Raw genomic sequence first — 15,765 nt, 5'->3', positions numbered from 1 at the left:
TCACTTTTACAACAGTTTTTTAAAAACTACACCCTCTAGTTTATCCAATTCTTACATCTAAAATGCTACCCAAGGATGTTCATTCTAAAAATTCATGCTCACATTGGATGTTTTGGTTTGTCAGCCCTGATTAAGTATATTCCTCAAGATTTTTAAGTCAGAATCCTTTGACTTTTCCCAAGACAAGCCCATTACTGAAACTGCTTTCACACCTCTTTCCTGATCATTATAAACACAATTATCTTAGGAAGTATAAGTCTTGTTATTTCTTAGAAGGATTACTGTAGTACTAATCAGTCATTTTAAATAGGCCATCAAGATGGGAAGTGTAAATTGAGGAGAAATAGATTATTCAGCCTTCTAAGGCAACCTGTAAGTAAACAATAAAAAACCAAACAATAGTACTAATAATATAAGCAATTTTCTCAGAATTATATTTTAGAAAAAAATCAGATGTAGAAATAAAGACTGGCATATGATCTATGCTCACTTTTGAGTCAAAGAAAAATTATTTTTACATTATTTGTTATTTAATAACATTCACAACAATGCTTATCTCTCTTAATTCAGATCATCGACCTATAATGGTTCTTGGGATTAATTCTGGAGATACAATAGATAAAGCCTGACCAGACTCCTACAGATCATATGCACTGTAATAAATCGATTGATTCTGAATTAAGATTGTTTTTTTTACCTTATAAATATTTTTAAAAAATAGATGTAGGTACATTTTCTCATTAGAATCCATAATTACAATGGAAGAAATACAGACACTTTAAATTTTCATTTTCTTCAATGCCCTAAATCCAGCAGTTTAGATTAGTTCAGACTTCCTGCTTGTAGCTGTCAGGTCCAAACTTCAGGGGACTGTGGTCTTGCTGTGGAGGGTTGTCTTGGTAAATCCCTTCCCACTCAAAACTAATAGCTTGGCATTACTGATCTTTAAGTCACAGTACTTTAATTTGGCCAAACCAAGTGTGGTAGTTGATCTTAGCATTCTGAATGCTTGGTATCGATTGTAAACATGACTAAAAATCAGCAGGCTCTGGACACAGATTGATAAACGGGGAAAACAATTCTATATCCTATTCGACTGTTGCCTATTCCCTGATTTACAGAGAAACTCTGACACAGGCATTGCTCATCACATCCTGAATTTCAGAAAGCCTTTATTATCAGAGGACATGGAAAAGCTGGGTCAGTTTTAGGGATCTCTTTCTTTCCTTACTGAGCATACTACCATCTCCAGTGCCTTAATCTGGAGGCTTCTCTTCCCTCCCCTAAACGTCAAGCAACCATCAAGATGTCTACAACTTTCAGAAAGAAGAGATGGTGGAAAGTTAAAGAAAAAAATGGGGATATAGAGTATCCTCTATTATTCTGATCTCAAAGCACATAGGTTTGGAATCAAGTCAATCAAATTCTTTGCAGTAAGGATGAGACATCGCACATTTTGAAACACAGTAGAGTATCACCTTGAAGATTTTCTAAATGTGTCCCATGGAGTAGGAATGTGGGAATACTAGCATTCTGTTTCCTTTTAAACTGTGATTTTCCTTTCATTAGTAAGTATGTGTCACAACAGTCTTAATGTCTTAAAATATAGTTGTCAGAGTGTAAAAACAGAAAGAGACACACACATACAAAGCTATTGTTATTTCTTTCTCTTTTGTGATATTTTATACGCCAACACATCAGCAAACTGGCATATTTAGGTAGCTTAAAAGAGGTAAGAGTGTGTGTGTGTATGTGAATGGCATTATAAAAATCATTTAGTACACAGGAATTTGTAGACCAGAGAAAGCATTGGTTTTCAGTTAAATTTAACTCAAAACCCAATAGAACTCAGGCTAATCAGAGTGTTTAAAACTATGCTGATAATTAGGAGGCTTGAGACCTGTTTGAGACTTAATTTACATTTGAAAGCATCTAAAATTACAAAAAGTTAAAAATGTATTACATATTTACAGTATTGAATATTTACTACCCGCCTAACATGTGGATTAATTTCCCTACACTACTTAAAATTCAAAAAAAAAAATAAAAAATAACCCCAAATCCAATCCCAACCAAAGAAACTGAAAACTATATGAAGTATAAATTATAATATTACTTCAAGTCCTTTAGAGGCATCACTCATTATAATGTCAGGAAGCAATCTAACCCTGGATTCGACCTTTGTGTGATGTCTGAATGAATACTATTCATAACCTTCAATAAACAATTATTAGTATAAGTTAATGCTATAAATAAATTCTATAGATATAGCAACCTAAGTGAACTACTGCTTGCAAACATAATTTAATAGAAAAAAATCGATATAATATCTAATTAGGAACTATTACACATTGCATTAACACAAAATAATATAAACAATTTTGAAAAAATCTCAATGATATCACTAGCCAGTTAGTCATATTGCTTTTTAATTTATATTCAATCTTTAGCCCGTTGTAAATAGATGTAAAACATTTTGAAGTCATTTAGCATTAAGGAAAATTATTAGCTTAAGAATAATTATGCAAAATGTATATAGAATTTGAATTTCTTTACTTAGAAAAGAAAAAAGTCAGATTTTTTCTACATTATATATGTATATGGAGTTTCTGATTTAATGGCACATTTAGTAGATAATGAGTATATTAAATCAATTCAAAAAGCATTTTAAAGCACCTACTAAGTGTGTGGTAGCGCAGTTATATTGAGACAAAAATAAAACATTCATTGTCTTCAAAGAGCTTATTCCTCATAACATATACCCCATTTTACCTACATTCAAATAATGGCCTTTTGTTATCATAGTTCCCTATTTCTTTTGAAATTTTGCATGTATCTTATCTCACTGTTGAAATAAAATTATTGCTGTTCAAAAAAGGTTTTGAATTCAGGATGCCTTCCAAAAGGAGAAAGAACTCCAGACAGCTTATATTTCCACATTATCAATGGGAGGGATTCTCACTATGAAACCCACACAATCTTTCAGCCAGAAAGTACTCTGTTCTCAGAAAGTTGGGTCAAAGCAGGCTAATGTCTAGGTTTTGAAGAAATATAATGAGAGTTTTAATTGATGTCCACAACTATCTAAGTTAATAAGCAATGTGTTCTCTAGTTACAGAGATTATAAATGCTTGGGCACAGAGTGCCCAAGATGTGTAGGTTACCTTTTCTCTTTTCCCTACTGTCCAGATGACTTATTTTTTCTGTAAAGATAATTGGTGAAATGACTTGACTGTATTCTTGTCCTTTTAAATAGAATTATAAATAGAATCATACTTATTGGGAATCCTATCTGATACAACTTCATTTATTTGAGAAACAGAGGCTTGGACATAGGCATCCAGGATAAAAGGTGGGATTTGAACTCAAGACTTTCTGAAAGAACCAATATTCTTTTCATAGTTCCAAGGTGCTTCCTTTCACCTCCTCCCCCTATCCCATTTAACTCCTGTGTTATCCTCCATGGTTTTTGACACTAGCACTATGTATTCTTACTATTCGGAACCCACCCAGGACCCGGGTCTCTCATAGGAAGCAGGGTGGTGGTGGTGGGAAGCAGAGGGACAAGTTCCTTTTAACATTTGCAAGTGTTCTTCAAGTGTTCTGTAGAAGCCCTGGCTCTGTATTAACTCAGAGAAAAGAGATTTCTCTGCTGAATTCCTAGCACCACAAGGTGTTCCTTAGAGCTCTATTTAAAAAACAAGAATATGTAACATTGGGATGCATAAATAGGAGTATTCTTTTAGGAACATAGAAGTAATTGTCTCATTACACTCAGCACTGCTTAGGTTCCTACTGTGCTCAATTCAAGGCTTCACGAATTTCTTGATAGAGAGGGTTGTTAATGACTAGATTAGGTTACTAAAAGAAGTTGTGGAAGCTCCTTCCCCGGAGATCTTTCAAAACTGGATGGGATTTTAGAAAAATCCCCGGAACAGCTCATACGGAAGATAATTTCTCCAAAATGATGATTCTATGATACTTGCCAGTAGGTTTTGCTGAGCTCTGGTAGACCTAGAGTGACAGCACAAAGTGCAGTGGGGGGAGGAAACCCAGCAGAGGAATTACAAGGAGCTAAGGAACTGATCCTTTTGTCCAAGAACTACATAGTCCCTATCTTTTCTGCCAATCCAAAGAAAAAGATTTAAATTTTTTAGTAGATTAGATTGAAGAACAATCTTCCTTTCTGTTACAATGAGACAGCTGGTAACACAACCATAGAGGGCTGAGCTTCCAAGTCAGTCAATCCTGAGTCCAAATATGACCTCAGATACTTAGTATCTATGAGTCTCTAGGCAAGTTACCTAATGTAACTATTTGACTCAGTTACCTAACTGTAAATTAGGGATATAGCATCTACCTCCAAGGTGGTTGTGAGGATCAAATGAGATAATATTTGTAAAAAGCACTTAGCACAATACTTGGAACAGATTAACCACTACATAAACTACTCCCTTCTCCCCAGTTATGTGTAGCACAGTATAAGTGCTAAATCACTTTCAGCAATGACTCAGGGAAGTCTATCCCTTTAGATTGTGGCCTTAGAAAAGGTTCAAGTCAGAGGATTCATATCCATATAGAACTTTCATAGAGTTATCTTCTGTACTTAGAAGATCTAAAATTGGAGAAATTATAAGGACATGAGTTGATTCTACAGGAGCTTTACTAGTCTGATTCTATTGATGAGCTTAACTTAATTGAACTTATTGAAATTACAGTCTTCTTTTTTAAACACAGTTTTTATTTATTTCATTAAATATTTCCCAATTACATGCAGTTTTTATGTTTACTTTAAAATTTTTTGAGCTCCAACTTTAAATAAAAATGTTAAAAAATTGAAAAAAAAAGAATGTTAATGGTTTTTACATGTAATTTGGGGAAAAAAGTTTCTTTTTTTTTTAAAGAAAAAAACAAGTTCCAATTGTCTCTCTTCCAAACCCTTTCTTGAGAAGCAAGCAATTTGATTTCGGTTATATATGTGAAGTTCTGCAAAATATATTTTCATATTACCCATCTTGTAAAAGAAGACACAGACAAAAAAAAAACCCCAAGAATAATGTAAAAAAACAAAACTATGCTTCAGTCTACAATTGAAGTTCTCTTTGTAAGTGGATAGCATTTTTCAGTAATGATCTTTTAGAATTGTCTTCATCAGAGTAGCCAAATTATTCACAGATAACTATCCTTACAATATTGCTATTACTGCATATAATGTCCTCCTGGTTCTGTTCACTTCATTTTCCTTGAGTTTATGTAAGTTTTTCTGAAATCTTTCTGCTTATTCTTTCTGTGGCACAATAGTTTTTTTTTAAATCATAATCTTATATCCCAAATTTGTTCAGGCATTCCTCTGACTGATGAACATTCTTTCAATTTCCAATCTTTCAATCAATTCTCACTGATTTCCTGGACCAGTTTCCATTTGGAGAGGACCTCTGTCATTGTCTCTGAACCTGCTTCAATTCTTATTTTCACTCTTAAGTTTCTATAGGTTTATAAGAGAGGGGAAATATAACTAGTGAGTAAAGCCAAACCTTAAATAGTCATTCTGTTTCTCTGGCATTAAAGACTTATCATCTTAAAAATTTGTATGGAACTGTAGAAAGTGCTTTGGTCCTCACAGTTGTCTTCTCTTTTTAATTTCAGTGTGTTCAATAAAGGGTTAACTTGATAATTTTCATAGGAGTCAATATTGATGCCTTATTGACATTACAAGAGTGGAATTGAGAGAGGAAGCTAGGATAAATGTTATTTATCCTATGGGCAGTTGCTTTAGATGTTTATATATGTGTTATCACTGCAGAATAATTAAGCATTTGCTTAAGGTAATTATAGTTTCCTTAATTAAAATCTCCCACCTGCAGTTTCAATTAGGGAAGCCATTCTTCAACCCCTTTAAAGCATTTTGGAGCAGCAGTCACCTCCTAACCTAGATGTGGCTAACTTTCAGTTATGACTTTATAATGTTTAAGGAACATGGGGCTTTTTCACAGAAAAGGCCCCATGTAGAGTCCATTCATTATGATTATGAAAATCAATGTCTCATAAAACTCTCTACTCCCCTAAGGAGTAGGAGGCATGCCACAAAGTATTATAGTTATAATAAAACAAGATGAGGAGAGCGATGAAAAATGGCAAAAAGCATGAGTCTTAAGTAGATAGGTGTGTGTGTGTGTGTGTGTGTGTGTTGTTAGTGTGTAAAATGGTATATATGTTCATTAAGAATGTAATAGCCTCTTCTTCACCCCAGTAAGGAAGCCACTTACATAGAAATGGGCAGTAACTGATGTTAAAGGACAAATCAAGCAAGCTAGATAAGAGAAATGAAGGAGAGCTAGAAAAAAGGAGGGACACAAACTTAGAGACAGAGTTGCTCAAAGGCAGACTCAGCCTGTTTACCAAATGTTAGGAAAAATGTGGTTGGAACAAGACACAGTTGGGATATATGGAGCAGACCCAGTTTTGCATTCAGACTCTATTGATTTAAAAAACTCCCTTAGCCTGAATTCCAAAAACTCCTAGAAATTCAGAGAAACTTAAAGGAGACCTAGAAAACAGGCCAATTAAAATATGATCCTTTAATATACTTTGTACCTTAATGGTATCACTAAGAAAATTAATGTAGTATTTTAACTCTGTGGATATTAAGGAAGACATAATATACCCATGATAAAATAAGTAAAGGGTGATATATTGATTATGATCTATTTCACTTTAACTGAGGCTAAAATACATTTACATACATACTTTTGGGATTAAAAGAGGTACCATTTACAAACCTAAGGGCACATAATTTTTTCTTCAATTATTTAAAGAGAAAAGTTATTCCTATTTATTCAGTAAAAATGATTTTTTAAAAAAAATATTTATTCTCACACTGGATTTTTTTCTGGCATTTTAATTTCTTTACAAAGGATTTTTTGTTCTTATTGTTGCTGTAATACTATGCTAGTAACTTGTCCCCTCTGACCTAGTACACTCCCCCAAAAGTAGATATGAACATGGTTGTAAAATACATTCAAAGAAATGTTAAAAAAGACAGAACAAAGAAATGCATCTCTTACCATTGTCACCAGAAGGTAACGATACAGTATTTGTTGGCACAGTATCGGCATTCACTTTTCCATTCTCAAAAGTGTCATTTTCAGTTTGTTGTAATTGCCAGTTGAGGCCAAATAGATGCATTGCTGGGGGTAAAGAATACATATTGTTTAAAGGATTCTTGCTTTTAGTTTCAAAGGGAATTGAAAAACATGTTTAATAAAGACGCATCAGTAAAATTAAATCCTTGTGTTCTAGAATACAGTACTAACTTGCCTAATAAACATTACAGAACAGTTCATCTGCAGATTAGAATTTAGAAAGCAAGGCAGTACAAGATAGTAACACTTTAGTAATAAAGCAATCCTACCCAATCCGTCATTAGCAATGGGAAGATTTCAAGGAACAATAGACCACTTGCTTCCCTTAGACTGAGTTTGATTTCCCCTTCATTATTCAGGCCAAAGGAAAAAAAAATAGGCTCCTCTGTATTCCCTCTCCCTTCTGAATGGCTACAATATGAAGTCTGACTTGGGTCTGTTTCTTACAATCTATTCTCTGGTGAATCTATTTACCATAACTCCCTTAAGAGGATCACAATGAGGATGGTATCAACCATGCTAAGTACTTTTCTCTCTGTAGCCCAATAGGTAGGTAGTACAAGTGTTATTATACTCATTTTAAAGATAAGAGAGTAGAGTCTTGGGGAAGTAAAGTGATTGTTGAAAGTCACTTATCTAGTAAGTTACAGAACCAGAATTTGGACTAAATAGATTCTTTTATGCTAGGCCACCCTGCAAAGTAATGTGAATGTTATTCAAATGACTTATTAGATTAACAGGAGAATGTAAGCCTTTGGAAAGCAGGAGCCATTTCATTTTTTGTCTTTGCATCTCTGGAGATCAAGAGAGTGCTTGGCAATGTTTATTGAATTAGAATAATGAAAAAGTGAATTAGGACTGTCTCTCCTCTTTTTCCTCTTCCCTTTCCTTCCTCCTCTCAATAATATTTATTCAGGGGAACTTTGGTCATCATCTCTGTTCAAGTCTTCATTAAGTACCTACTCTGGGCAGCACTGGATAACATATAAGTTAAATAAAATAGTCCTTGTACTTTTGGGGTTATAACTTAGATAAGTACAAGGTGGACAAAAATGTAGTGTGTGTATTATGGGTAACTGAAATCCACAGATTTCTTCTGCCACACTCTCATATATGATTTCAGAGACCACTAAATAAACACTGAACAGACAGAGAAAGAACTAAGATTAAATATTTACATTGTATGCAAGCTAATGGAAAGTTGGAGTGGTGATGGATGGTTAAAAAAATCTGGTATTCAGACGACACTGGAGGGAGTAAGGGAAATTGTCACCCTTCACAAATGTTCAAAGGCTTTTTCAAGGTTGTAACATTTCAGGGCAGTTAGAGGGAGAAGAAAAAAGAGATTATATCCCAAGCATGTGACATTTAGGCTACTGGTACTCTGAGTTTAGGAGGTATACAGGATATATCAATTAATCAACAGGTAATTATTAAGTATCTACTATATGCTGGACACTATCTGAGTACTGGAAACAAGATAAAAACAAACTATTTCTGCTTTATAGGAACTAATGTTCTATAAAAGGAGACAAAATGTACACTTATAAGTATATACTGAATAAATATAGATACAGGGATCAGACTTGTGATTTCATTAGTACAAGAAACTTCCAAACACACAAATACATCTATGGTTTTGCATTTTTCCTTAAGTTTATAGGCTTAGTTGTATATATATTCTGGTTGTACATAATTTACTACTTAATTGTTATCTCCCCCATTAGACTGTGATACTCTTGAGGCCAGAAACTATTTCTTCTTTCTTTGTATATTTAGCGCTTAGAACAGTGTTTAGCACATAGTAGGCACTTGATAAATGCTTGATGACTTGATTTAGTTTTCTAGACTACTGAAGGACTTGCCTGTGTTCATAGAGTCAGTATGTATTAAGAGGCAGGGATTTAAACCTAGTTCTTCTTGGTTCCTTGAGGGGTTGCCTACCCGACTCATTATACTAAATATAGTGATTATTACTTTTAACTGAAACTAAGGCTGCCTCCAGAAAACCTCCCCAAGAAACCTGCTCCCAGAGAGAACCATTATATTTTAAAGAAGAGAACCCCACAAAGAATGATCCCTCTGTAGCAGAGAAAAATGCTACCCAAGTTTCAGGAATGTACTCAAGTAGAAGCTGTGAGTTACCCATTTGTCACTCATGAGTGACACACATCTGTCTCACCATCATTATACTTGGTGCTGACTCTCTGCATAGACCTTGTGTGTTTTGTGGGAGAGTATGGCCCAGAGTTTATAGGGAATTATTCTTTGTACTAACAGCTCTTATTACCTCATCTCAGGGTATGACACTATGCCATCCTCTTTGCTAAAAGGTAATTGAAGTTGTTAGCTGATAATCAGTGGGAAGCAGAGTAATGGGGGCTTCTGAGTCTTAGAAATCTCAGACAGATCTTAGGATCCTGAAGTCAGCTGCTTTTGCCACCTGGGGTTTGAGAATGAGTATAGGTTTGGGGAGTCACTTCAAAAGGGATGTTACATAAAGATAAATATTCCATTATGACGATGTTAGAAATGTTGTTTAATGAAGGCCTCATCTCTGAGATGAGGGCTGCTTTTCATCTCTGGTGAGATCAATGACTTTGTATAACTTTTCCTCACTTAAATGCAATTTTTGCATGAATCAGAAGACACCCTATGAGTTACAGAGATGCCAGACAGCCTAAGAAAGTACCCTTGGACAAGGCTTTCTCTCTGGAGTTGGATCAGGCAGCTGGAGGACAGAACAGCAGCTTTTATATTCTTTTGAGTTGATGAGATTTTCTGTAGAGGAATATTGGCCTTGAGTGAATTTGCCTAGTGGAGAGTGAGCCTTTCAGGATGGTACAATCTTTAAATAAACCAACACAAACACTTTCATATAAAAAAAGAGGATTGCATATAAAACTATGAATCTCTATGATAATTATTTGTTTTAAAGTCCATATTAAATCTAAAACCAGAATATCAGCTTTTTTGGGTCTGTGTTCTGTTCTAAATTTCCTTCTTCCCTCTTCTGTGTATTGTTAAAAAAATTTTAATGACACCCTTTTCTTTTTTTCCTTTTGGAAAAACATTATCACTTATTGCTGTTGTCTCCATTTCTTTTTTCCCCTTCACTTGCAATAAAAGGCCTTTTTTTGTTGCACATATGTGTGTGTCTGGGTGTCTCTGTGTTATAAATATTCTCTTTCACTCAGAAATTAGCAACTAGAGGGACCACAGAGCAAGACTTGGATTCTAATCCTTTCTCATATATATCTTGTCTATATCATTGTATAGGTCACTTAATTTCTCAGTGACTTAGGAGTTTTCTAAAACTAGAAAATAGAGAGAATATGCTGAGGAAGTTTCCTTACTTTAAAAATGAAATTAGAGGCCTGATTCCCTCTTTCCCCCCAAAAAAAATTCAGGACCACAAAATGTGAAGCTTAAACGGATCTTACTCCAATCTTTTCATTTTACAGATGACAAAACTGAGCCTCAGAGAGACAAAGGGGTTTGCCCCAGGTCATAAAGATAATAAATAGCAGAATTAAGGTTCAAATTCAAGTCTCATCTTAAAACAAGTACTCTTCCCTCTTGAGGTGCTAAGGAACATTAATCATCTAAAAGGGGTGTGCCAGTTGGCTCCTAGTCACACCCACTGTCAGCAGCATTTTCACTTGAAGAACTTCTTTGTGGCTGATTCCAGAAAGCACCATGTGATTCCTCCAACAATCCAATTTTTTGACCCACAGAGTGTAGGTTGGCTCAAATGACATCAACCCACAGAGAAATCTTTCTGTAGGTTTACACAGGAGGTTGGAAAACTTGGCTTTCTTTCTTACAAGAGCAGCCAATGGAGACTTTTGGCCTAGCTCTTTTGTGCTGCAGAGTTTGGAATAAATAGGAGAACTGAAGTACTCATAAGAACTTTGCTATAGGAGCTTTTAAGGCTTTATTAAACACCAAAAGAACTAGCAAATTTAGCTAGTTCAATAAAAAAATCAGGTCAACTCATTCTTCAAGCTCATGTAGACACCAAATAACTGGCCTACTAATTGAATTTTTCATCATTTACCTGATTGTTCTCGGAATATGTAATAGATATCTGATCTTTTATTGAAGCTACTTGATATGTCTTTTTAAAATTTACAAGCATGAATGATACTCTTTCCATCTTTTCAAATATACATAATGAGAGGAAGCTAGGTTGTGCAGTGGATCGAGCACTGGCCCTGAAGTCAAGAGGACCTGAGTTCACTTAACACTTCCTAGCTTTTTGACCATAGGCAAGTCACTTAACCCCAATTGCCCAGCAAAAAAATTACAAATATACATAATGAATGAATGATGAGATTTTAGTAAGTCCTAAATTTTTGTGATGAACATTGCAATGGGTGCTGGAGTACAAATACCTTCAGTGGAGAAATGACATACATTGAGGACAGATGGTTAAGGGAAAATTTTTTGGTTTGAAAAGTCACAGGAACTGAGAGTATAGCTTAGGGCAAGTTATAGTGTTTCTTGAGCAAAAAGTAGAAAGTGGGGTCATAGAGAAGACAGTATGGAAGATAACAAGATTCCTGGACAAGTCTTGACTCCTGGTAGATGAATGGATAGCAGGGTGTAAAACATGGTATGAGGATATGATATATGTTTAGGGGGCAAATTTGCACTCATCCACAACTGAGTAGATTACAGGAGAAAGACAGGAATATAATAAAACCTTTAAGGACCAATTTCATATAGTGAATTATTACATTTTTTAATCTAAAAGACAAAGAAAAAGGATGAACATTTTTTTCAAAGTAAAATATATATCTATTTGTATCAGTTGATGCATTTGGTCCATCTAGTTTTTACAATTTCTGGTGTGGTCTGGTGGAGAGAAGAGAAACTGGCAGGAAAGATGGTAACATGCCCAGCTAGGCCTTGGATTCTGGTGGTGGAAGAACTAAGGATATACTAGACACTCTCTTCTGCTAGGATTTCTATTTTGAAGTTTAAATTCAGGGATCATCTAAGAGGTCACAGAGCACTAGAATTCGCAAGTTGTCTATCCAGATAACACCTCCTTTATAAAGAAGCGAAACATGGTTTATCATTTTGAGTTAAGCTGTGTAGCATTTTAATGGCAAACTGTCAAGCCCTTTGTAAATATTTTTCATTCATTATTACTATATAGTCTTACCATACAAAAATTTACTGAATGATAGGTTTGGTCACTTTATTGGTTTTAATAGTCTTTGAAGTGTAAAAGTAATCCAGGGGATAAGACACAGATGTTGAATGTAAAAAAAGTAAAATAATTCTATGATGTTTGTGTTTAGAGCACAATTTTATTTCACTTTAGTTTCTTTAAGCCAGATGGGCAACAGCTTTACTATGTATTTTTATTACAGAAAATTTCAATAAAATGGAATTTTCATTCTACTTAAGATACTGTCTAATGAGAATCATACACAGTAATAACTGTGCTATGTAAAATGCTACATTGAAAACAGGGAGCAGTAAGTGGTCCAGCCTTATTCCATTCTTTGGCTTAAAATTCTCTATGTTAGCAAAATAACGTTTTGGTCATGTATACTTATTGTGTATCTAATTTATATTTTAATATATTTAACATCTACTGGTCATCCTGCCATCTAGGGGAGGGGGTGGGGGGGTAAGAGGTGAAAAATTGGAACAAGAGGTTTGGCAATTGTTAATGCCGTAAAGTTACCCATGTATATATCCTGTAAATAAAAGGCTATTAAATAAAAAAAAATTCTCTATGTTAAGGTTTTAGTGAAACTCTTGTCAGTGATTTAGTATTATTAAAGATTTTTATACATGTGAAAAATGTTTGTGATATTTATTACAAAGGTAACAAAGACAAAAACCAGAGTGAGGAAGACAATTTCATAATGGTTGAGAATGCTACAGGAATTACTGAGCAGGGAGATAATAAAACTACATGGCTTTACTTGGCAAGGAAGGAGAGGGAAAAAAGCTATTTGCGTGAAGGAAAATTGGCTAAATAAAATACATCTGTAAATAAAGAATGTTGAACACAATCTTTCAGTGCAGGGCTGGCGGGCAAACTTGTGAAAATACATAGAAAGCTCCTCTACATGGGTTTAAATCTAGGGGAGAATGAACTTTTAGTTGATACATAAGCTAAATCAGATAACTGGCAGACTGAAGGTTTATTTTCTAGATCTTGAAGCTTTTCTTCAAGTAGACCCCAGGATAGGGAGACATAAGTTGTACATGTCACTACTTAGGGCTTTTTTTTTTTTCTCATTCCCAAACAGTGTTTTCGTACTACAATACTTTGATGTTATAGTTTAAAAATAGCTAAGAAAGTGTTAAAGGAACCTTTTCTGTAGGTCATAGGCTATGGAGGAATACTCTCTTCTTGAACTTGGAAAGAATATTGGTTGAGTGATAGTAGCTAGGGAGCAAAATATCAACCTTCTAGAACTATACTGCCTTCTTGACTGATTTACAAAATGGGGAATGGCTTACTAAATGTTTTTTTCAGGGTCACGGGATCCCTAAGAAGGTCCTGGAACAGAAGCAGTTTAGCAGTGTAAGTGATGAAACAAAGTTTAGTTAAGCATATGGAAGGTGGATGATGATAGGAAATTCAAAGAGATGCAGGATGGTTTACAGTGGAAGAAGAATATACAGGGTTATTAGAAAAAATTGTTTTTTGAATCATTTCAGTTATGTCTGGTTCTTCATGAACTCCGCTTGGAGTTTTCTTAGCAAAGATACTACGGTGGGTTACCATTTCTTTTTCTAGCTATTTTAGAGATGGAAAAACTGAGATAATTAGGGTTACGTGATTTTTCCAGGTCACACAAGTAGTAAATTTTGCCAAATTCAAACTTATGAATCCTCCTGATTCTAAGCCCAATGCCAGCTTAGAGGAAATGTTCCAACATCCAGAAACACAAGTCAGACTTAAGTGGTACTTTCCCTTGAAATATAGGCCTTAGAAAAGTAGAGCTCTTAGAATTATTCATTTAACCACAAGGGACCTTACAGGCTATCTAGAACAATTACTTCAATATATGTACACTTGAGGCCCAGAAAGAGTTTCAAGGTCACAGAAGTAGTAAGTGGCAGAGTCAAGATTTGAACTCAGATTGTCTCAACATAAACCCATTGTTCTTTCTACTATGTCATGCAGTTTAATAACATCTGGGGGAAAGTGTAAGGAAATTCTGAGATTGAGAGAAGAATTCTAGATATAGTTTTAAGGAATCCCCAAACTTCTGATTGTTTATTAAATCTCTGGATAACCACTGTACCTTATTGTGGTGCTGTACAATAGAAAATAAGCAATAGATTCCCTGTCTCTGCCCCCCTTGTAGTATTTGAGCAAAAAGGTATGGTGAAATAATGAAACAATATTTAGTGTTCTTGAAATCTATGTATAATTATGGGATAGAAATATGCATTCCAATGGAGAGGTACCAGGCTGCAAATGACAGAAAAATAACAGCAAGACTATGAACATAAAAAAGACCATCTGTATTTGGAATCTGCAAAGTTAGAAATGTTTTCGAAATATGTTAAACCTCAGGCTTTAGGACATCAACTCATTACTACCTGGGGTGTTGGAAAAGAAGCTACCCACATCATGCCTAAAGGGGCTTCTACTACATAATTAGTGTGATCATTTTTCCTTCCACAGGAGGTTGTAAAGATAAATGTCCCAAGATAGGGAAGTCCAAAGGATTGTTATAAATAACTTTAGTCTCTAATCAGAGACAATAGATTTCCAGAATGCCCAGTGGTATCATTTAAAATTAATTCCTCTGTTTTTTAAGATAACAATTAAAAATATTATCAATAATTACTCTTAAGTGTGCATTTTAAGAGGAGGATGGCATAGTGGAGACTGGCTATTAATAATACATGGCTTTATGTCTTGCCTCTGATATGAAGTTCTGAGACCCTAGAGAAGTCACTTAACCCCTTAGTTCAGTCAATTTGCTAAATTACACATTTACATTGATTGAAAGATTTCCTGTACTAGGAATTCCCCATCTCACTGAGATCATGCCCAAAAGTATTATTCACACTAATATAATGCACTAATGTTGCTTTTCTGACATAGAATTAGAAAAATTACACATTTCTTAGTGATTTAAATATATAGATAGATTAGCATCAAACTATCTTTCAGAAGAAACTGAAATCTTATAATTATATTCAATGTGGTTTGACAGGCATCATTTCCATTTTACAAATGGGAAAACTGAGGCACAGAGAGAATGTGATGTGTCAGAGGTAAGGCAGAAAATCAGCACCAGAGTCAAAACTAAATCCATGCCTCTCAGTCTTAAACTCATGTCTCTTCTGCTTTTCTCCCATATCTTTGTTTGGAACTGATATTTGAGTCTCAAAGTAGATTTAAAAGCTAATTTGCTGAATTTTAAAAACATCATTTTTAAAACTATTTATCTGCATTTAGAACAGTAGCAAACAGAATCTGAAGTTATTTCAGCCATAGGAATGTGTCATAAATTTAGAAGACAGTGACCAGAATATGGAGAGTTCAGAAAGAACTTCTGAAGGAGGAAAAGACAATGTTTAAACCTTTAATCATTCCATCACTTAGAGAACTAGTCATTTAATTCCTAAT

At 34.6% G+C, this 15,765-nt stretch overlaps 1 protein-coding gene across 5 annotated transcripts in view; it reads right to left on the bottom strand.

The window, feature by feature from the left end:
* Positions 1-15,765, bottom strand: part of LOC100924065 (teneurin-3) — a 311,270-nt gene that overhangs the window by 168,536 nt on the left and 126,969 nt on the right. For all 5 annotated transcript variants that reach the window (XM_031943281.1, XM_031943284.1, XM_031943282.1 and 2 more), the window contains exon 4: positions 7,065-7,187. In XM_031943281.1, coding sequence (XP_031799141.1) covers positions 7,065-7,187 — 123 coding nt within the window. The remainder of the gene's footprint in view (positions 1-7,064; positions 7,188-15,765) is intronic.

The sequence above is a fragment of the Sarcophilus harrisii genome, chromosome 6, assembly GCF_902635505.1.
Source record: "Sarcophilus harrisii chromosome 6, mSarHar1.11, whole genome shotgun sequence".
Lineage (NCBI taxonomy): Eukaryota > Metazoa > Chordata > Mammalia > Dasyuromorphia > Dasyuridae > Sarcophilus > Sarcophilus harrisii.
Note: the sequence above shows the minus strand (reverse complement) of the source record. Positions and strands in the feature narration are given on the sequence as shown.